This window comes from Crassostrea angulata, chromosome 8, assembly GCF_025612915.1.
Source record: "Crassostrea angulata isolate pt1a10 chromosome 8, ASM2561291v2, whole genome shotgun sequence".
Lineage (NCBI taxonomy): Eukaryota > Metazoa > Mollusca > Bivalvia > Ostreida > Ostreidae > Magallana > Magallana angulata.
In genome coordinates, this window is record NC_069118.1 from 17,544,870 (window position 1) to 17,569,984 (window position 25,115).

The following is a 25,115-nucleotide window of genomic DNA, read 5'->3' on the forward strand; positions in this document are numbered from 1 at the left end:
ACCAGCCAGAGAAAAAACTTTATTCTTCACCAAAAATTGGTGCTTTTTTATTCCCTTATGTCAGTATATTCTTTAAGTCGACTTTGAATTTTTCTCGCCATTAAAGTTTTTGTCAGTTAAAGCAATATGAGCTGCATTTTTCATGTTGAATTTTTTTTTAATAAAATGTTCTTTTCTACTAAAATGACAAAAATATCATGGTTTTTAAATTTCTGTAAGCCATATTTTTGTGAAAACGGCCGTTATTAAGCCTTATTTGAAGCAAAATTGAATTATTGTCGTCCTGTACAAAAATTGATTTGCTATATATTCCTTAGAAAAATATTTCCTTTGACCAAAATTAATGATTTTTTCAAACCTTATTTATCATAAAAGTTTAAGTAAGTTTAAGACTTATCAAACTAGCAGGTTTTTGCAGCAAAATAAAATTCAAAAAAAATACGGCTCATATTGCTTTAAACTTGTACATGTTTAGTTGTGATTTTTTTTTCTATTTTTGTTTAGTTTGTTTGCATTTGTTTATTCATTTACAGTGTTTAAATTCAATCAAGTATGATACGCTACGTTCCTTCTTTCGCAATTCGCTAAACTGAACTGAACTAAACTTTGAACTGAATTTTACAACGATTAATAAGCAAATTCTACAACCTATATTAATATCTCTCTTTGGCACGGATGTTAGCGCGAGGGGGTCATTGGTGTGGGAAGAAGCCGGAATACCCGGAGAGAACCCACGTGTCCAAGCGGGCGACCGCGATATCATATCACATACAACCACTGTCGATCACGGGGATCGAACTCGGGTCGCAGCGGTGAAAAGCAAGTGCATTGTCCACTACGCTCCTTGGACACCATATTTTGCAATTCGTTATCTAAAACGTAGAGAAATCGTAGTAATCTGTCGTGACAATCTTGTCAAGCGTATACTATTTTTTGACATTCAAAGTTTTTTTTTACGATCAACACGATTAGTTTTCGTTCGTAATTTTTCCTTATTGTATCAGATCGTTCTGTATCGTTTTTAAGCGCAGCACATCGCACTAAACCCGTTAATATCTTATCGTGTTGCTATGAATTAGTCTTGCTGAGGGCAAACACCACACCACCACTGCTTTTAGCTGCGATATGTCTCTATGGTCAGTTGAGCTTAATAGATATCTTGTAAGTTTAAATCGTAGCTCAAATCGTGATCTTTCATCTTGTACGTGAAAAGATTCGCCAAAATAATCATATCTCATCATAATAGAGCACATTCGTTCGTATCGTAACGTACACGAACGAATAAACAGGTAGGCGAGCGTACCAAACAATAATCAAAGTAATGAAGTACTGAAAGCCTGGCTCTTTTGGTGTGTCTTTATGCATATTGTGTAGTAAAGACCGAAAATCTCTCTCTCTCTCTCTCTCTCTCTCTCTCTCTCTCTCTCTCTCTCATGCTTTTAATGTCGGCAAAGCATCAGGGAGCGACCAAATTTTGTAAGCGGCTATAAACAAAAAATATGTCTGTCTAGTAGAAGTAAAAAAGTTCAACAGTTACTGCCTTGAATTTTGCAACAAGCATTATATATTCAATCCCCGTTTCTTCATCGCGCAGCAAAGTAGTTCATGGAAATTCATGCGCATTGTATGTGTCCAAAATGCAAAGTAATGTTTTAAAAACACGTTATTAATAAGAAAACTAAAAAGATAGACAATTCATTAGAAATTAAAAAAAAGAAACAAAATGCCAACACTTTTGACAAAACGTGGCTCTTTGTGTAGCTATTTGGTAAAGCGGAAGCTTTACCTTGACTCTGTTTGGTTTTTTGTTTATTTGTGCTATTTATAGTAACATTGGCGATTTGCCTGCCTATAGCCAGAACTCTGCTTTCAGCAGAGCCCGGCTAAAAAACCATAAACTTCAGATGTATATAAATATGGAACCTCATTATCATTGATGCAGTTGGTTGGAAAATGTGCTTGTGCATATACCCAGTGAGCAACCACTTAGTCCTTGACCAGAAATCGATGCAGGTCTTATTTGGCACTGCACATATCAATTATGTCAATATATTATGTAAGACAAATTTGAATATTTTTTTGCCATTTACAGCATTTGTTAGTTAAAACTTGTCGAATTATGAAATTTATTAATTAATTAAAAGTTGTATTGTAGTTGATGATTTGTTTAAAATGTTTCGCGGGTTAAAATTAATTTTGATGATAAACGTATACTCAGAGGGGATCCATCTTTAATCAGTCTCAAAAAAGATTAAGCCTTAGTAAGTTGACTCTACATTTTTATTACCATCAAATTCAAAAACATTTGCATGATCCTGAAACTTGTTGTTTCATACATTGCAAATCATCTACTTTTTTGCACCACGAAAGCATCCTTTCGTACTCAAAGACAAACACTGTGTCGGATTGATGTGGCAATGCCACAGTGCCAAAATGTCACAATGCTAATTTTCGTTCCCGCATAAAATGCAGTTTTTTAATTATTCATATAGACCAAATAAAAGAACACCAACAAAATAATACTTGACCACTTGTTTTAAGTGTGTCTCATCTGACAGCACTGTTATGAGCTAGGATAGCTGCCAAACAATTTTTAATGAATATATGCAGTTTTATCATTATTACATAAAGACGATACGTTAAATACATGGAAATAACATGTATCCTCACAACTGGAATTCTTTGGTAGATGTGATCGTGCATATAACCAGCCAGAGAAAAAACTTTATTCTTCACCAAAAATTGGTGCTTTTTTATTCTCTTATGTCAGTATATTCTTTAAGTCGACTTTGAATCTTTCTCGCCATTAAAGTTTTTGTCAGTTAAAGCAATATGAGCTGCATTTTTCATGTTGAATTTTTTTTGATAAAATGTTCTTTTCTACTAAAATGACAAAAATATCATGGTTTTTAAATTTCTGTTAGCCATATTTTTGTGAAAAGGGCCGTTATGAAGCCTTATTTGAAGCAAAATTGAATTATTGTCGTCCTGTACAAAAATTGATTTGCTATATATTCCTTAGAAAAATATTTCCTTTGACCAAAATTAATGATTTTTTCAAACCTTATTTATCATAAAAGTTTAAGTAAGTTTAAGACTTATCAAACTAGCAGGTTTTTGCAGCAAAATAAAATTCAAAAAAATACGGCTCATATTGCTTTAAACTTGTACATGTTTAGTTGTGATTTTTTTTCCCTATTTATGTTAAGTTTGTTTGCATTTGTTTATTCATTTACAGTGTTTAAATTCAATCAAGTATGATACGCTACGTTCCTTCTTTCGCAATTCGCTAAACTGAACTGAACTAAACTTTGAACTGAATTTTACAACGATTAATAAGCAAATTCTACAACCTATATTAATATCTCTCTTTGGCACGGATGTTAGCGCGAGGGGGTCATTGGTGTGGGAAGAAGCCGGAATACCCGGAGAGAACCCACGTGTCCAAGCGGGCGACCGCGATATCATATCACATACAACCACTATGGATCACGGGGATCGAACTCGGGTCGCAGCGGTGAAAAGCGAGTGCATTGTCCACTACGCTACTTGGACACCATATTTTGCAATTCGTTATCTAAAACGTAGAGAAATCGTAGTAATCTGTCGTGACAATCTTGTCAAGCGTATACTATTTTTTGACATTCAAAGTTTTTTTTTTACGATCAACACGATTAGTTTTCGTTCGTAATTTTTCCTTATTGTATCAGCTCGTTCTGTATCGTTTTTAAGCGCAGCACATCGCACTAAACCCGTTAATATCTTATCGTGTTGCTATGAATTAGTCTTGCTGAGGGCAAACACCACACCACCACTGCTTTTAGCTGCGATATGTCTCTATGGTCAGTTGAGCTTAATAGATATCTTGTAAGTTTAAATCGTAGCTCAAATCGTGATCTTTCATCTTGTACGTGAAAAGATTCGCCAAAATAATCATATCTCATCATAATAGAGCACATTCGTTCGTATCGTAACGTACACGAACGAATAAACAGGTAGGCGAGCGTACCAAACAATAATCAAAGTACTGAAGTACTGAAAGCCTGGCTCTTTTGGTGTGTCTTTATGCATATTGTGTAGTAAAGACCGAAAATCTCTCTCTCTCTCTCTCTCTCTCTCTCTCTCTCTCTCTCTCATGCTTTTAATGTCGGCAAAGCATCAGGGAGCGACCAAATTTTGTAAGCGGCTATAAACAAAAAATATGTCTGTCTAGTAGAAGTAAAAAAGTTCAACAGTTACTGCCTTGAATTTTGCAACAAGCATTATATATTCAATCCCCGTTTCTTCATCGCGCAGCAAAGTAGTTCATGGAAATTCATGCGCATTGTATGTGTCCAAAATGCAAAGTAATGTTTTAAAAACACGTTATTAATAAGAAAACTAAAAAAGATAGACAATTCATTAGAAATTAAAAAAAAGAAACAAAATGCCAACACTTTTGACAAAACGTGGCTCTTTGTGTAGCTATTTGGTAAAGCGGAAGCTTTACCTTGACTCTGTTTGGTTTTTTGTTTATTTGTGCTATTTATAGTAACATTGGCGATTTGCCTGCCTATAGCCAGAACTCTGCTTTCAGCAGAGCCCGGCTAAAAAACCATAAACTTCAGATGTATATAAATATGGAACCTCATTATCATTGATGCAGTTGGTTGGAAAATGTGCTTGTGCATATACCCAGTGAGCAACCACTTAGTCCTTGACCAGAAATCGATGCAGGTCTTATTTGGCACTGCACATATCAATTATGTCAATATATTATGTAAGACAAATTTGAATATTTTTTTGCCATTTACAGCATTTGTTAGTTAAAACTTGTCGAATTATGAAATTTATTAATTAATTAAAAGTTGTATTGTAGTTGATGATTTGTTGAAAGTGTTTCGCGGGTTAAAATTAATTTTGATGATAAACGTATACTCAGAGGGGAACCATCTTTAATCAGTCTCAAAAAAGATTAAGCCTTAGTAAGTTGACTCTACATTTTTATTACCATCAAATTCAAAAACATTTGCATGATACTGAAACTTGTTGTTTCATACATTGCAAATCATCTACTTTTTTGCACAAAAGACAGAGAGTATAAGGAAGTCAAAAATGGCTGCGTTGTTTACATTGTTAAACAGAGAGAGTGGTGATTTTTCTTTCATTCCAACAGAAAAAAGCTTTAAGTGCATATAACCTTATGTCACGTTACTTCAAGCATTAAATATTTCCCGAAAACCATCATAGAAAATAGGAATATTGACTACGACTATTAATTCGGTATTTTTTGTTATAAAAAAAAACCAACCTGTCACTGTTAAAAATGGATATATTCACTATGCTCTGTCCACGTAAATTCATATTTCAAAATATTAAAATCGATTGATATCTAAACTTTTTTCATTAAAGTAGCTCGATTCGATAATAGAGTAAACCTTATATCCGTTAATTTTCGGGATGATCTAATTTTTGCTTCTTTGCCACCTCTCCCAAATTGCAAAATGTTGAATTGCAAAAATTATATCTTGTATTATTTTCTATAAAAACCTTTTGAAATCGCATAAATTGACAGACGAAAATTAAAAATGCTGTATATTTTCCCCATTTTCGCAAACTTTGTGACACGCGAAAAAGTAGGATATAGAGTATTTTTGGACACTGTATAACAATAGTTTTATGTTGTATAAATTGTATATTGATAGGAAATACTTTAGCATTTTTATTATATGACATAAAATTGTCCAACTCTCGAAAGGGGTTTTGCCAATCAAAAATAAGTGTATTGGCAAATTACGGTTATACAATGAGGACGTTTGAATTAGTAATTGATGTACATAGGTTTTAGATTTTTCCAACTGGAACATTTTGGGGACAATACAAAGATATTAAGTACGTAAGTATTCCAGTGCATATAAGCCTGGTTTGTTTTCCTGAAAACATATACACAACAGTTCTTATTGCTTTAATTATATAAATTCAACACAAAAATGCCGAATCCATAGTTATAACTTGTTTAATACAGATGATACTCAAATAATATAATTACTATGGTATGGTATAGTGATTTCAATTCTTCACCTTAATTAGCAACCTACAATCCAAAGGTGTCGTCATTTCTCTACAAATCCTACTGCGCATGAACATTGTAGGTAACCAAGAACTGAGACGCACTTACATATGTAATAGGCGTACGACAACGTTATTATCTTAGGAAACTTTATGTGAATATCCCCCTAAACGTAAGTAAAAGACGTAATCGTAGACGCACGGTTGTTAGTAAATTGATACCATAAGTGTATCTTTTAGATACCAATATTTCTTACCACACTTTGGCTTTGATTTTCCATAATTATATCCCAAAAACCCAAGATGCTTTGAACGCTTGTTATTGACATTTTGTGTATAGAATAAGATTTGTAAGATTTACCTTATTATTGATAACTTATTCACAAGACTCATTAAAATGATGCCATATTTTATCGTTTTATTCATATTGATACATAATAAAACTCTGCTTACTAACATGTTACACAATATATCACACTTTTCAATCGCTCTTTATTATATGAACAACAGGAGGTGCAATGCATGTTTGCTTTAACTAATACAAATCAGCAAAGAAACGGTTGTGAAATTGAAATTTCATGCATATAATATAATATAACTAAACTAAGAGTCATCACTTAATGATTTTTCTATTGTTTTATGAAATCACAAACCAAGCCTATGAATAAAGTATATATTTAAAGACAGAGGTTAAGGGAAAAAAAATTAAAACTGATTGTCCTACCATAACGGTCATCAACAATGGTATAAAGCTTTGCACCTGGTTTTTTGTAGGAACCTAAATATTTAGATGAGCTCTAAGAAAAAGAACACATAGACAAGTCTACCATTCTAAAAAAGAGTCATGAAAAGTTATTGAAAAGTACGAATTAACCAAGACGGTTATCTATAGTTTGTAAAGGACTGAATAGATAAAACAAAACGCCCAAAATCTTGAAATAACGTCGCATGCATTTAGCGACTATACTTTTTTCATACTTTTCATAAAATGTTGTAATTCGAGGTAATTATTATATTTCTTTATTTATTTTTTATGTAAATTAAAAAAATTAGTTATTACTATTTATAATACAAAGTGCAACTTTTTTCTTTTACCGTCGCATTTAATGTATCTTGTTGCATCTATGACATTACTTTTTGACAATTTCTTGTATTTTATCTGTAATGAAATTGACCTCTCAATTTTAGTGGAAGAATAGTAATCAACATGAAATGAAAAAGCCTTATGTCATAAAAATACCAAAATACGTGATTGTACCTTAAAATTACCCTAAAATTTAAAATCCAGTACAAAATTTGAAATTATTTACATAAAGAAAAATAATTTGATAAACATTAATCAATTCAAAGAGCATTGGAACATACATGTAAAGAACTTATTAAAACATATGTAACAGGTCATTAAAATATCAACAATGGCTGAAAAACATATCAAATAAAGAGATAAAGATTAAGGATGGGCAAAATTTGAGTAATATAAAGTGTCAATAAGAATCTTATGACATTGGTTTTAAAGGTTGATTCACCTTATTTGTTAGATATTTTTAAAAAAATCTGAGTACTGCATGGGTGGTAGAAGTGGGAAAAAAAGAATTGTATGTACAGGCCATTTCATTACAAAATAAGTATGATAGTATCAATGTCATTTTCTTTATGATTAAATACAGTTATATTGAATAATGCAAAATTCTATATAAATAGAAGTGTAAATGCTTATAAGTTTCGCTAGTATTTGAAAGACAAATCGTACTTTTTGCAATCGATATTTCTGAGAATAGTCTGTCGTATATCGTTGCGATTCGGCTTTCCATTCTCCAGCAGTGGAAATTCTTTCAAACTGATGATAAAATGCGGGATATACATATATTCAAGCAACTGATTTTCTGCCGTGATTTTGAATTCATTTCGGAGGTAGTCTTGCATACTCTCCATGGAATCCTCACATTGTGGTCGATACATTATGGCAGCGGTTGGAACCAGGTCTCCGGTGTCCATATCCTTTATCGGCATTACAATGGCATCTATCACATTGCTCTTTGCTTTTATAACATTCTCAATCTCAGCAGGATATATGTTTCGCCCTAAAATTTGAACAACCTCTTGGGAACGCCCTTCTACAATCAAAGCATTATCCTCTGTCAGAAATCCACCGTCTTCTTGGCAAAACCATCCGTTTTTCATGAAAATATCCCTTATGCTAATTTCATGATTTAGATATCCAGAAAAATTCATTATTGAACGTACCCATATTTTGCCTCGCTGGCCAATCGGTTGGACGAATCCGTCATCATCAGTGATCTTGATCTCTATTCCTGAAACCGGTAGACAGCTAAGAACTTCGTGCTTTTTCTTTGACGCATCTTCTGCAGTGAACAATCCCATGGCAATGTATCCCAATTCAGTTGAACCATAGTCGACTTGATATTCTTCACACACTTTACCAATGCTTTCCAAAATTGAAGAATAAACAACTGTGCCTGACGTGATAATTCTTGGTACTTTCAATGGCATATTTTTTTTAATTATAAACTCTAGCATGGATGGAACAAAGAATGCTCGAGTTGGTTTTTCTCTTGCTATAATCTCACAGGCAATTACAGCTGCATCCGCCGTTGAAAGAAAGTGCAATGCATTTGTCTTTGTGACTCGAGTTCCGCCTCTACTGATTTCCCAAAATGGATATCCTCCACTCCAATAGAAAGGACTGGTATTGTATAGAATCTCTTTTTCGTTTTTTGATGGGTAGGTTTTGGAAGAGTGATACCCTATCACAACCAAAGCATTGTGCGAATGCTTTACTGCTTTTGGCAGACCTGATGAACCCGATGTCAGTTGAATAATTGACGCATCCTCTGGATCGATTCGAGGAAGATGTGCTACGATCTCACAGGTGCACAAATCTTGAACATTGTGTAGTGATGGGAAAGCCTCATGTGGGCTAAACAATATAATTTCTACTAATTGAGAAACTTTTCCGGGATCATTTTTTTCAGAGGTTAAGTTCTTATGAAGTATGTTTTTGATTATTTGAAAGTTCTGCCCGCTGTTACCAGGATCAATAATAAGTATTTTTATATTACCGATTTCGTGGAGCAAATCCACCATGATTTCTTCTTTTTGTTGGTAAGGCAAATTCAGTGAGCAACCGCCCGCCATCTGCACTCCTAAATCAGCAATTAACCATTCTGGAACATTTCTACCCTTAAGTCCAATGATGTCACCTTTTTCTACACCCATCTTGACCAGTGTTTTTGCAAATTTCGTTGCCTTTTTATATAAGTCTCCGAAAGTAAGTGTAGACCTTGCGCTATCATCGTCAATAAAAATACATAGTTCCACATCTGGTGACTCGCGTGCTTTTCGTTTCAGTAAATCTGGAAAAGTAGTGTATGGGATATCCAAAACAGTATTGCAATATAAGTAGCTATCAGACATTTTTCAAATCGACGTCAATAGGTCTATATAAGACGAAACAGTACTAGCAGGAGCAGTTGGAGCAAAGCTTTTGAAAGAATAACCAACTGAAACTTATATCAATAAACTTTTATAAAAAGTTATGGCATTGGTTAAAGAATATTTATGATCATGCGTTGGCCTGTTCACTAAACAAATCATATATTACGTAATCTGTAATCTTTTGATGTGAGATTAAATAGTTTTTATTTATTAGAGAACGTCGCAGACTCTTGCATTGCAAATATCTATTGACATGCCAATCAAAACCTTCCCTTATCTCTATTATGATGTAACGTCAAATTACGCGCCTAATATTATAACAATGACGTAAAATACTACTTTATTCACATCTGCCATGTGTTGTGTTTCCGTTCAAACAAGAATATACAACGTAAATAGTTATAAGGAATTTCAGCTTACCTATCAGCGTTTTGCAACTTGTTTAATATGTGTAAGAAAATAAATATATCGGAAGCCCCTTTCACAATTTGCGCACGAGCAGAAGCGACCAAATATTCGTGCGACCGAAAAAATTAGATATGAATCGTGAATTGTTGTCGAAATGATCGCATATGAAAAAAGTATTCGTACGAATTTCGCACGATCTAAGCGAGCGTTGTGTGATGTTAACACATTGAATCTTGCGATATATGTTGCGTCTGTATGCGACTGTTGCACAGTGAAAGCAACTGTTGAAAGATAATACGAGAGGAACGAGACTAGGTGATCGGACGATTGAACGTGCGCCAATGTAATTGGACGTGCGATTATGCGTTCCATGTTACGAATGATCGTGCGAGTCAGAGGGGGTATATACACCGCCCATATTCAGTAGACATAGTTGAAAACGAGAAAAGATGCCGCCCAAGAAGATACAGGTTACAGCAGCATTTATTATCATACCTCAATATGATTATTCTATTAAATCTGATTGGTATAGAAAGTCAAGAGACAGGGCGATGTCATAGGAATGAAAAAGCCGATATGAGCGTACGAAATAGACAAATATGATTAAATCAAAAATATTAAATCATTATGATATCTCAGAACAAACTAAACTATAATTTATGAAAGAAACGTTAGAAAGTTACATGGAAAATCAAATAATCCCGACGTTAATGTTGCGACTGGTAAAACATTACTAGAAATCAACTTATTTTGTGTAATCATATATTGCTTGGTATAATGAAAGGTTTATTGCATTAATGTTCAGGGAATATGAAGATTTATTCCCAAGATAAAACAAATTTCTCTTGGGCGAAGCCCTCAGGAAATATGATTTTTCTTGAGGAAATAAATCTTCATACATGTATATCTCTCACTATCATGCAAAAAATGTATATTTTAAATTTTGTTCTAAAGCAGAGATACTTATACAGGATATATATACCAGTTGCAAAGCATGGCATATTGAGGCTGATAAGTCGTGCAATGATAGTAAAACGTTGCAAAATTACATGAGAAACGCTGAGCAACAATCTCACGGTCGCAAAACAGACGCATAAACACCAGCATTTTATCTTACGATCTTTATCAATCGTGTATCACTCTTGCAAGTACACAAAACGTTGTAAAACGTTCGTACTAATGATCGTGCGTTGCACTGCAATAATTTGGATCGTGTTCGGTCGCGTCTGAATAGTGTGCATGTCCACTATTCAGAGGAGACTTGATGCGACCAGTAAAACATATGCAACTAATGCGAGAGCTCGTGCAACGTAAGCGAGGGCTCGTGCAACGTATGCGAGAGCTCGTGCGAAGCTCAAACATTTTGATTGCAAAGTGGTGTAAAGTGGTCGTGCGCCAATTGTGAAAGGGGCTTTAGGTAAGATTTAACATATATGAGGAACATGTAGTTCTACCTTATTCCCAAGTTGATATTATCTTAGTTTATGAAAGAATTTTATTTATTCATTGTATTAGGAAATCTCTTGCTTTTTTATTACCAAAACAATAAACTGAACTTGTTCACTAATATCCCTTAATATCTTATATTAATATTGAAATGGACAATTAAAAATAGTTTATGTTTTAACATGATCGTATAGAATTAAGTAGGCATGATAGTTTGTTTAAGTAAAAATATCAGAATTAAGAGTGTTGAAAATCTATTGCATATATTTATGGTATTGCTATTAGGCCCTAATGGGTTCCAATTAAAAAAAAAATTTAAACAATGTTAAAGTCAGTGAAGCAAGAAACAACAAGTTAACTTTTAAAGAATGAGATTGTCTTTTTAAGATGATGAAGTTTTATTGATGATCAAAGTGGTTTCTTATTCGCATCCATTTTTTACGATTAAATTGTCAAATCAATGTACTGAAATAATCCTGGTTTCAATAAATGAATTAAAACTGTCATACAGATAATGTTGAATTTCAAAATGTAAGGCATTATATATGTAATTTTAAAAACTGTAGATACGAAGAAAGTTGATAAAGTTTGACTTATAGAAGGCAAATTAGAGCAGTGTTAGTAAAAGAAAGACAAATACCTTTTTATATGCAGACCTAGTAAAAAGTGAATTGTAAATCAACTGAAAGAATTTCACGCACATTGTTATTCTAAAAACCAATGAACATCTTTAACAAATGACATTTCCAATGCCCAACACCACAAGAATAATTGTTGAATTGAAAGCACTATCAAGATTCTATGGATATTTCAACGAAGCATTTCAATGAAGAACACTCTTTCTAAAATCAAACCAATGCCAGTATCAATGGAACTGGATCAATACAACAGTGACCAGCTGGCAGAAACACAAAATTAATTGTTAAAGCTAATGAGTAAGCTCTTTTTTTGACTCCGTAGACATTTATATAAGTTGATGGATATAATATCAATTTGATTCCAACTAGGACATTTGGGGACTCGACTATAAAGATTAAATCTTTGTTCAATTTCCTGGCACATAGGCTGACTTTTGGAAAACATCAACAAAATCTTTTTATTCGCTTCAAAAATACCGGTATATCTTTTACACAAAAAGGTCAAAAATATGGTTTTAAATTGTTGATCTTCAAATCTGGAACAGTGTTTTGACTTTATCACTTTTATTAACAGCCAACAGTCCATGCACGCATCTTTAAAGCTGAACACCGCTTGTAAATAGGCACGGTCCGCCATATTTCTCTTTCATTACTGCTGTCCCTGCAACCCCTATAGAAGGCGAAGACCTTTAAACAGTTCAAAGTACTTTGCTGTAAAGGGCTCACCTGTGTGGACGTACATCTCGTATGCCTCGTCCTGTTGCTCGGTCGCGATGAAATTATCAAATTTTACGCACTTTTTTCAAGCCAGAAGAATACTAACATCAAATAAATTGGTCAATGCATTATTTACAAACAGATCATGCACATAGAATAAGAAATCAATGCTAAAATTCAAAGACTACGAAAAAATACTAAACGTCGGCCATGAGTTTCAGGTGTGCAAACGGGTGTAACGAAATCGAAGGGTCTATATATCAGATAACTGAGTGACGGTGCCTATTTAGGAGCGGTGTTCAACTTTAAGATACCGATAATTCTGTATGGGCGGTTAATTTCTATTTACCATATTAATGCACGATCAGCAAACCCATACTAAAGAGCAAATCAAGCACTCACAAGCATAGTACATCTAACATTTTTCAGTGACATATTGTGTGTATCAAAAGAATTATATGTGCCCCTTACAATTGGAAAGGAAACATTTCGTATCCTTTGTTTAGAGTGTTGATGACCACAAGTGTATCCAACAGTTCTTTTGATGCATTCCTTTGTTTCTCAAATATGTAGCCATTTTCATTTGTCGTGAATGTTAGAGGCTTGATGGACCTATTAATGTATATACTTTCTCTCTATCTATTGGTTTAAAACACAATGTAGGAAATGATGCGTCAACTTTTGAAATAGATTTTTTAAATTCGTTGTTTCTTGATTTGTTGTCCAAGGATTGCAGACACAACCATGGGTACCCACTTCTCAGGTCCATCAGAGTAGACATCTTTTCTTTTATTCATGCCTCTAATTGTTCGATTTCTTTTAAATGTTTTATCAAGATACCCCAGTGGTTTTCTTTGATCTCGTTCAGTTCAGTGATCATTTGGTTGATAATTAATTTCTTCATGGCATTCGTCTCCTTGTTTTGACAGTATTGCTGTACAATTTCTATACTCTCTATCTAGGCCGGGTGTATGGCTTTCTAACTCCTTCTAATTTTTTTCATAATCATGGAAAATATTTTTACCATTTCATCTGTATTTTTTCAATGCCTGTTTTCTTGCAGCTGTCTTTAGTGATTATAAAATAATGACCTTTATGTGCTTTGGATTTGGAACATATCACGCAAACAAATACGTCACTTGACTTGCATTGCAGTTTGCATGTTTCTTTGAGTGTGTTTTACAAATTGGAAAAATCAAGATTTATTTTGCGGCTGGAAAGGGATTATTGAGTGTTTATGATACCCGTCTGAGATGTGTCCTCCTATACATTGTTTACAGAGGGTAACAAAACAAACGTCAAAGAAGATTTGTACTTTGGTATCCTTACAAAGGTCACATTGGTTTATGTATTCGGCTCTATCACAGGGATCAATCTTTTTCACAGAATGTGTTATTCAACCATTATGATTTATTACATTTTAAGAAATTGACGCACTGTAAAATAAAACAGACTAGATGTGCAAACTTTGTACATTTTACATACCTTAGTTTAGGATGAAGAAAAAAAACATTTCAGAGGTAAAAAACATCTTACGAGTTTAATGGCATATGATTAGAAAACCTAAATCTAAAATACGTTGGGTTGTTGCAACCACTATTGAAATAAATTATTTCAATAGTGGTTGGGAATGTATTTCATTAAAAAAAATCACCTTGCAACCACTATTGAAATAAAACCACTATTGACATAATTTATTTCGATAGTGGTTGGGGACGTATTTCATTAGAAAAATCACTTTGCAACTACTATTGAAATACAACCACTATTGAAGTAATGATTTAATAGAGGTTGGGGATGTATTTTATGATAAGAACTGCTTTACAGACACCATTAAAGTTCAACTATTAAATTTATTTTTTTTTAATTGTAGATGGGAATGAATTACTTCTAATCATAACTATGCAATCACTATCATGTAACACATTTGGAAAGGAAGAAGTTGTTTATCATATTTGCAAACTATTTTGAAATGCAAGAAATCTAACGAATAATATCAAATACACAATTATGGTACAATTTTCACTGCTGTGTAGAAGTGAATAACCAATTCTCGCAGATAAACATGCGTATACATTTGTTTTTATTTAACAAACAATTCAAATACACGATTAAGGTACTAAAGATTTGCATATTTTATGGTAATAGTAATCAAGACTATGATGTAAATGTACTTATTTTAGGATTTTCACTGTTGTGCAGAAATAACAAATCCTCGCAGATTAACATATAGGATTGTTTTCATATTTTTCTTTACCTTTCTCTTTCTATAGATATATCATGTTTTATGGAAATTGTAAATTATTTGTACTAGAAGACAACGTTGTAATTTGCCAGAACTTCTATTCAAAACCCCTGCATATTAAAAAAAAATTTATAGCTTATATATCATTATAGATTTATGTAATAATGAATATCACTATTAAGATAAATAATTTCAATGATGGTGGGGGATGTACTCCATTAAGACCAATATTGAATGAAATAAATCATTTCAATAGTGGTTGGGTATGCGTTTCATTATAACCACTTTTGAAATAAATTATTTCAAAAGTGGTTAGGTATGCATTTCATTACAACCACTATTGAATATATTATATACGTCCCCAACCACTATTGAATTAATTTATTTCAACTGTGGTTAAGGATGCGGTTCATTACAACTATTATTGAAATAAAATATTTTAATAGTGGTAGGATGTTATTCTGATGCCTATTATTCCGACTGTGCATAATACTTTCGGTGCCAGATGACAGGTAGTATGGGAAAGATGACCATATAGAGGTAAATCAAAGAACATCATAATCAAAAAGGAATCATCATCGCATAAGACATACTTCTTTTCTTAAGAAACTCCCCTAGTCGAAAGGAAAGTGTTACAAACAGACATAATAATAGACATAAAACTGAAATGCATCATCAACCACTATTGAAATACTTTATTTCAATAGTGGTTAAAATGAAAGGTATCCCGAACCACTATTGAAATAAATTATTTCAATAGTGGTTGAAATGAATCGCATCCTTAACCACTATTGAAATATATAATATATCTCAATAGTGTTCGTAGTGAAGTAACCCCCAACCCCTATTGAAATAATTTATATTAATAGTGATATTTATAATAATATTCATCAATAAAAAATTATTCAATATACAGGGGGTTTGAATAGAAGTTCTAGCAATTTACAAGATGTTCACAATTGTGCAAATAATATACAATACCATAGGACATGATATGTTTGTAGAAAGAGAAATGTAAAGGAAAAAATGTAAATTTTCAAAGAAAAATTAATGAAGAAATTCATTCTTAGCTACGATTGAAAAAAATATTTTAATTGTAGTTGTACTTCAACAGTGTCTGTAAATTGATTTTCAAAATGGAATACATCCCGGAATACTATTTAAATATTTTATTTTAGTAGTGGTTGTATTTCAATAGTGGTTGTAAAGTGATTCTTCAGATGAAATACATTCCCAACCACTATTGAAATAATTTATTTCAATAGTGGTTTTATTTCAATAGTGGTTACAACATTGGGTTTCAACTTTCAAAATTCGCTGTGCGATTACAACCCAATCGGGATCCAAATTATAGAGAAATCGTAGTTATCTCATCAAATCACATTTTATCTTGAGGTTAACAATTGTGCAAGTAAGGACGTTGTTTACTCAGGGTTTGAGTTCTCAAATCAGGATTGTTAAAAAGTTCAATTTCATGAGAACAATTTGTTTTAAATACAAAAAGTATTTGTGAAATAAATCATTATTGACATAACAATCTATACTTTTGCTAAATTATGGAATTAAGCTCTGACAAAGTTTGACGTTTAGCAAAACAGAGGAAATGCGGACTTAATTTTTCAGATTTTGTTTTCCACTTAAATATTTTTGGTAGTACTGTAATATTTAAAGTTCAGATTTTATTTGTTAGTCAACATAATTTTGCATATTTTTTGTTGGTTTTATCTTGCTTTTTCGTTTAGATAATCGTATGGCACACACTACAAAAATATTGAAAAATGTCTAAAAATTATAAAATACACCATATCTCAAAATTTTGATTATTGACCTCATATAAATTTTATGCCAGCAGAGAAAGGTCAATATACTTCTTTTAATACTATAAATGTTTTAGCATTATCATCATTCAGTTTTTTGTTATATTGAATCAAAAATGGGTAGTAATTTGAAAAGTGATCGAGGAAATTCGGACGAGAATATCTATAAAAATTGTGAATGAAAACTTTATGCTTTGTATCTATTTAATGTCATTACCATTTATAAACTGTATTTCATTTGTTAAAGAGTTAAGAAATTTGTATTATTTTCACAATTAAGAAAATCTCAATCATAGTGTAAAATTTTTATGGATTTTTCTTAAATTTTCAAAAAATGTTAATTGGCTATTAACTCAAAAAGTAAGTCATTGACCTACTTTTTTGAAAGTGAAGAATAACACTACCATGTAAGGTGTATAACACACAATAGTTGGTTTTTCATTATCATCAGTGGAATTTTTTTTTTCATTCTGAGTAAACGTCATCCTTAAGCGTAAATTTTTTTGTTGACTTTAATTATCTTTAATCAATACAATTAATTTTCAAAAGTAAGAATTCTTTGTAGTCGTATCAGATTGTGTTTTATCGTTTTTAAGCGCAGCAAATTGCATTAAAATGTACATCTCTTATCATGTTGATATGAATTTGTGTCGTAACGTACATGAACGAAGAAACAGGTGGGCGAGCGTACCAAATAATACAGAACGATCAGTTTCAATTGTAAAATAACACGTAACCTCATTAATGCAGTTGGTCGGAAAATGTGCTTATGCATATACCAAGTGAGCAAAAATTTAAACATTGACCAGAAATCGACGCTGGGTGTTTTTGCCACTGCACAAATCAATTATGTCATTATCTTCTGTGAAACAAACTTGAATCTTAGTCTTCATTGAAAGCATTTGTTGGTTAAAACTTGTCGATTTATGTAATTTATCAATTGATTAAAAGTTGAATTGTAGTTGTTAATTTATTATAAGTGTTTTGCAGTGTAAAAATTACTATGGGTGTTTGACGTACACTCAATTGTTAATTTAAACCTAGTAAGTAATAGGAATGAAAGACTTCATCGACTTTATAGAAAAAAATAGGTACATCATTTTTTTTAAAGATTGAGCCCTGCATTTTTATAATCGTCAAAATTTAAAAAGTGCATGTGAAAAAAATTTGCTGTTTCATACCATGCAAGAAACCTATCTTATTGCACAGACAAGCGTATCTCTAAGCATACTAAACGTACAGTTTAAAACAGCGCCAATAGTTTGGGTGAAAATTCTTATTCTTAAAAAATCCGTAACGTTCAACAAACGAACTTTATTATTTAAAACCGCCCCGACAGTGTAGCTAGAGACCTTCGCACAAAATACGAGCCATATAGTTTATCAACGAACCATAGTGTTTTCAACCTTACCAATTAGTGTCGTAAGAGTGCGCTGAAAAGTAGTGATGACCCGCCAAAAACGACTTAATATACGTTTCAAATCCTGCAAAAAATAGGACCCTTTACGCAGTACTATATTACAATACATTACTTTATTTTACAAAAATATAACTGAAGATAAATCGATATCTTAATGCATCAAATTCGTACTCCGACTATTTACACAATAATAATAATTTGGTTCAAAATTGATTCTTCTAGCATTTTATTTTAAAATAATAACAAATATCTAACTGAATCAAAGGCTACAGCAGCATAAATAATTTAAGTATAACAATTTAATTTATTAATTTAGGCATATAAATAAACAATTTAAGTTCAATTAAATACCTAATACCTAATTCAAAGCATGTGCATTATAAACTTTAAAATAGTATCGGAAATACTGATTTGCAATTAATCAACTGCTGTGGAATCATTAGGTTTCGTTGTGGCTCCGTTTTCGTGGAATTCGTGGGCACCTCTTATCCACCAATTAACATCCTTCACGAAATAATAAATTAAGGCAATAAAGTCATATTTCCTTCTGTAAGTATACGAGAATACACGAAATTGCGTCCCTACGAACCTGTAAAATTGAAACAATCAACGAAAATTGGCCACCACAAATTTTAATGATTTCACAGTATCCCTGCATCATCGATATTTTTATGAATTGTTACACTCTAAACAAAAAGCATGGAACTTCTTTATTAGTCCCAGAAGACGGAAATGTTCGGTGACCTTACGTTCGAAATTAAGAGGATTGCTAAATAATTTTCGCTTTTGTTTTCCAGACAAAAAATGTCATGTTGATATTATGATGTTGTGACCGTTATAGAAAAGTCCAAGTAGGTTTCGTTTTTACACAGTAAGAGAAGCAAAGAAAGGATGATTTTATTTTCATTCCAAGAGAAAAAATTGCCCCAGGCGCATAAAATTACTTAAATGCGAGGCATGTGCTCTCTTAATATAAAACAACAGATAACACTTTAAGTCATTTCACTGACTCTCATTTTAAGTATAGCATTTAATTTTATTACGGTTCTGCTGATTTGAATCAGTCAAATAAAAATTTGCAAATACCACCACGTGGATCGTTTTTAACTATGAAATTAGTCAATCTTCAGTCTAAAAAGATTCATTCTTAATCTAGATAAGTTAGTGTGTAACATTGATAATCTAAAAATTACACAACGAATTGAATAAATTTTATCCATTTGAAATAGATACTGGACAAATGTTGATTTAATATGATACTGCGCTCACGAGAAGTGCTATACATTGTGTAATGTTACGTTTTGTTTAACTTTTGTTAGAATTTGATAACTGTCATGAAGGGTTTTGCAATTTTTTAAGGTAATAAGCCGGCTTTCAATATGTGTCATTATGGAAAAAAAAACTAATTAAAAGATTCGGCTCAGACGGCTGCATGTTTTGATTAGATTAAGACGAACTTAATCTCCTGCTTGCTTCAATTTTTCAATTTAGACATCCTTCTTCTTCCCCGTTTGTTAAAAGTTTTTTTTTACCCCTACAACGGCTTAATCCAAGAATAATCAAGTTAATTGTTGATTTAAAATGTTTAATTTCGCGAGCTGGAAATGTCTGTTGACAGGTCGTACATAAAATTTCTATTTTACGCTTTGTAACTTTAACTATATATTTTAATAGATATTAAACAGAATCACTTTAAAATGAAAAGGGTTTGTCCTTTTGAACATGCTTATTAAATGTACGAAATTTGATAAACATGCATGCAAGGTTTTTTTAAGCCTGCTTAAAAGGCTGAAATGGACACTCATACAAACACACACGCATAGCATCGATGCTATATCCCCTACCCAACAAGTTATTCCTTGTTTAATAACATTTTAAATTACAGTGGGATGATGTCTTCGACTAAAAACTTGAATCATCTCTTTTTACCGACTCTCTACAATCAATTTATTGTTTTCTGCTTCACAACTATCATTCTTTTGACAAAACCGCCAGCGTTTGATGAATATCTATCTGATTTTAATTAAAATTTTGATTCAAATGACCAGGAAATTTCTTTATGGACCAAGCCTGTGAATACTTTATTTCTACTCCAGGAACTGGAGCTTGGAACCTCATACTTTAAGGCAGATTTATTGTCTGTGTGGTGAATGTAAGATGAACTAAATCCCAATTCAGTAGAACCTTCCTCAACTTAATAATAATCACATATATTGCCAATATTCTCCATAATTGAAGAATAAACAACAATATATTGCGATAAGTAAGTCATCATGATGACCGCCGGTTTTTTTTCACCTTTACTAATGTCTGCGTTCTATATTCAGTTCCGGTCTTTATAATGTAGCCAGAGAAAAATGATTAAATCATAGATTTTTAATAGGAGCTAATATTTATTTATATATGAGGACAAATGGCCCTGACCTTTCTAAAGTGATAACATCGTCTGCTAAAACATGGCTTAAAATGATAGGAAATGTCAAAAGCAAGGAAACAGTTGGTGATATCTTTACGTCTAGATGAATTCAGTCAATATAAAATTGATGACATTATTAGAGTAAGTCAATCATTAGTAAGTTCTTCGTAAATTTAATTGAAGTGGAGACATTGAAAATATACCCCGAAGCGGACAGCTTCGAAAAACAGATGAGAGTGGAAAACATTTTACGTTGTGTTTAAACGGCCAGACGACAACTATTGAAGAAATAACGAATAAAGCAAACACTGTATATTACCTTCACCTGTTTCCAGGCACCTGTTAGAAGAAGATTACGTTGATCTGGTTATACATAGAGGAAAAATCATAAAAAAATAACAATTCGGAAAGAAGTCGTCGGATAATTTGGTGTACATCAAAACTAGTTTGGACTTTGCATAGACACTGGAAAAAGTAATTCTAGTAACGATAAACAAGTTGTGGGTGACCAAAATAAACGAGTTTATGTTTGGATAAGAGCTGATGAAGTCTGGTGTTCGAGGTATCTGGTGCTACGAGGTAACTGTAGGTTATCTACCATGTTTTGGGTTGTTTTTCCCATGATGAACATTCACAGCAGTATCCAGTGCAACAAATGGTGTGTCAGATCATTGTACGGTATTTGACTGCCTTCCTACCGCCCCATATCATATATATCAGTACATTTTGTGGTTGATTACGGCGTATGCTAAAAGTAAACGTATAGTTTTAGTATTGATCGACTCTACGAACTAAAATTGCATTTCAAATCAATTTAATTGTCAATGATCAGTTTATTAGTTGGTATTTTGCACAAATGCAAGAGAAAGACAATGAGTAGACATCGAATTATATTTAACATACTTACTATCATGACTGAATTTTAATCATTTATTTCGCGTAAATATTGTAAAATTTGTGACTGATTGAATCATTATTTTCCGTCCCAGGTTTCTGATTTCACCACTATTAGCGTATAATGTAAATAATCATTGATATCATTATGTCAAAACTTCCTTTTACCATGCACTAAAATGAAAAGAAGTCTAGACTGTCTGCTTTGAAACACACTTCCACCACGCCATGTTTCAATACACAATTAATAACGCTTTTATAAAAGAATCTTGGAGATTTTGATTTTTAAATAGCTTTCTTTTTATAATTGTGAATCTAAGTAGGTATTATTTGGTAGCTGCAGAAAACTGTAACGACCTTTATCCAAAGACTCTAACTAATGTTCGGTTAAGATAAACAAAATATATTCCTGAAAATAAAACCATGAAAAAGACAATGACTGTGGTGGAAATTGGATGGATGTCAGCTGATTTAGATTTCAAGGAAGTCTGGATGACCAAACTTGCTTAAAATGTATAAATGTGTTAATATCAATTGTGATTTTGTGAAAAGGATTGATACATGTCTTTAGGAGAGGAATCTGTAAATAATGAATTATGATATATTTTCAGTTTTACAATTCTCTACTCTTTGTTTTCTTGAAGATGGAGATGAAACGAAGAAGAATTTTCCAGCATGAAAAAGCAACACCTGCACCGAATGACTGCACATTTTTGTGTGACGAAGCGTTCCATAATAATTGTATATTAAGCGTAAAAAATTGAACGCTTTGAGCTTATTGAAAATAACTAGTATCCTTTGTGTAACAAAGGGCAACGATTTGTAAACATGTATAAAATTAATGCAATAAATTACAATATAATAAACATGTGTATAATACTGTAGATATCGTATGAAATAACATTGTTTATTGATGACATAACTTAAAAGGGGTAGCCTAACAATATTTTTTTACAAATAAGTCTGGTAATTAGCTATTATGTGTAGGATTTAATTCTATTCTCATTTTAATACCTAACGTCAATGTTGCTAATTATGAGTTACCGGAAACTACAATAAATTCAATAGTTTTAAATACCAATTTAAAACGTATTTTGTACGTATACATTCCTTTAATTTTCCATTTAAAATCTGAATTATGAATGTTCACAATAAATAATTTAAAAAATATATATATCATAATTAGCATTTGTTATTTGTTTTTTAATATTAACAGCAACAATGATATAATAAAAGAATGAAGATTTGGTTTTTTTATGTAAAAAGATAGAAGCTACACATATCTTGTGTGCCTACATATTTGACATGAAACAGGTGTTATACATGTCATCAAATATATACATCAAATGACACTTTTACATGCATTAAAAAATAATACGTCTAATGTTAATTGGTACAGAAATTAAAACATGGATCACTTCAAAACTCTTAAAAGAAAGTAGCATCATCTTTTTTAATATACTACAGTAAGTACTAATACACGTTTAGAGTAAAAATAACTTAAATCAAATATGACTAAAGAACATAAAACACATTGAAGTCATTTCAATAAATTAAGGTAAGACAGCATACCAACTTTTAACACATGGTCGTTCACTACAGATATTTGATGACCTTAACATCTCCAGTTTTGTACTCGGCAACGAATAAGTTGTCAAGTGTGTCAACAGACAAGCCACATTAATAAAACGCAAGAACTGACCATCCTGATTCAGAATATGGATACCGATATTGCCAAAATCTGCTACCAATATCTGACTGGCTGTTTGTTGTGATGCCACGAGGAATAAACGGATTCTCCTTAGATGGATGACCGGTGTAGCGGAATCAGTGTTTCCCAGCCTGACTAACAACTACCACTGCACCAGCTGCACGGTCAGCCACGCATATATCTAGGTTTCTGTTTTCTGCAATGTATTTTACTTTGAAAACTCCTTAGTTCAACGGTTTGCCGTTCTTATCATATTGAATTGTTTGTTTCAGAACTGAGCCTGAGTATCGAACAACTTTGCAATGGGTTTTGTCATCATTACACATCACAACCAGAAGATCATCAGTCGAAGTGACGCACAGATTGCCGAGTACCCATCCTAGAAGTTTGATTATTTTTTATATTCGTCCATTCACAACTTTATTTACATTCCCCATCCAGTCACAATACAACATAAATCCATCACTTGTGACTGCTATATCATTTGGATATTCTCCAGACTTTGTTTTGATTGAATTGATAGAGTTTCCATTTATGTTGAAGCATTTTATTTCAGGTATTTCAGCAGACGTCCATATTTCTTGTGTGCTGCGAAAGGAAACACTTGAAAGACTGTTATACCCAGTGTTAAACGCTTAGATGACTTCGGGAGCATCAAGCAGTTCTCTATAAGGCCCCATTTGTTTTTTCAATTCATAACCATTTTCATCTGTAGTAGAGGTGAGAGGCTTAATGGACCCTATCATTTTATCAACTTTCCCCCTATCCAATGGCTCGGAAAAAAATGTTGGCAATAAGACTTCAACTTTCGGAGGAAGTTTACCAAATTCGTTGTTTCGGGATTTGTATTCGATGATTGCAGATACGACATTGGATTTCCGCTGTATGTCTTCCAGAGTGCGTATATTTTCTTTTACCAAGGATTCTATCTGTTCGATCTCTTTAAAATGTTTTTTCAAAATGTCCCGGTGATGAACTTTGATCTCATTTATTTCGTTCTTCATTTGTTTGATAGATCTATCAATTTCTCTATGCCATTCCTCTCCTTGTCTGGAAATCATTGAAGTAATTTTTTCATAATTTCCATCTAGACTGTCAATCTTGCTCTCCAATGTCTTCCTCATTTCTTCATATGTTGGAAAAATAACATTTTTAATTTCTTCCATATGTTTTTCAATGTTTGCTTTCTTCGAATTGTAGCTGTTTTCTAGATCTATAACATTATGATCTTTATGTTCTTTTGAAATATAGCATTTGGCGCACATAAAGAAGTTACATGACTGGCATTGGAGTCTACATGTTTCTTTGGAATGTTTCTTACAACTTGAAAAAATCAGGGTAGATTTTCTCTGCTGAAAGGTGACTATTTTATGTTTGTCATATCCATCTGAGATGTGTTCTCCTATACAAGCTTTACAGAGGTTGACATGACAGAAGTCACAGTAGTTCTGTACAATGTTATCATTACAAAGGAAACATTGAACGATGTCCTGGGCACTGTAACAGGGATCCATTTAATTAACAAAAATGTTCATTACAATCATTGTTTTTGCATCAATAAAATGTTTGTTGACCTTTTCTTTAAAATTCTTTTATCTTAACTACCGTTTAGATGTTTCGAAAGAAAATAAATGAAAGACAGTGTTTACCTTTTTGAATGAAATGGCGGATCCTGTTCACCTGGTCTGTCGTGTCAGCTGATAGCGGTAGGGGTTAATGTTCATTAACGCATTGATTGCAATAATTGTCACGTTTCCTCTGCCGAAATGATGGATATTACGTTCAAAAATAGATAAAGATATAGAGTAAAATAATTTTATTGTTTTATCTAAACGAGCATAAAAAGCTTTAAGACATGTTGACGCATGAGAAAGAAACATATAATACTTGTACAAAGTC

General features: G+C 32.4%; 2 protein-coding genes across 2 annotated transcripts; both read right to left on the minus strand.

The window, feature by feature from the left end:
• Positions 1–6,445: 6,445 nt before the first annotated feature.
• LOC128160055 (uncharacterized) lies at positions 6,446–9,539 on the minus strand. Its single transcript, XM_052823316.1, has one exon. The coding sequence runs from the start codon at positions 9,481–9,483 to the stop codon at positions 7,774–7,776; it is 1,710 nt and encodes a 569-aa protein (XP_052679276.1). The 5' UTR covers positions 9,484–9,539; the 3' UTR covers positions 6,446–7,773.
• A 12,989-nt stretch (positions 9,540–22,528) lies between these two features.
• LOC128160281 (tripartite motif-containing protein 45-like) lies at positions 22,529–24,759 on the minus strand. Its single transcript, XM_052823572.1, has one exon. It carries the CDS (start codon positions 24,728–24,730, stop codon positions 23,852–23,854), a length of 879 nt encoding a protein of 292 aa, XP_052679532.1. The 5' UTR covers positions 24,731–24,759; the 3' UTR covers positions 22,529–23,851.
• Positions 24,760–25,115: the final 356 nt, after the last annotated feature.

Excerpts from the sequence above, each read along its gene's own strand:
- LOC128160055 (XM_052823316.1), bottom strand. The coding sequence starts at position 9,483 with ATGTCTGATAGCTACTTATATTGCAATACTGTTTTGGATATCCCATAC.
- LOC128160281 (XM_052823572.1), bottom strand. The coding sequence starts at position 24,730 with ATGGATCCCTGTTACAGTGCCCAGGACATCGTTCAATGTTTCCTTTGT.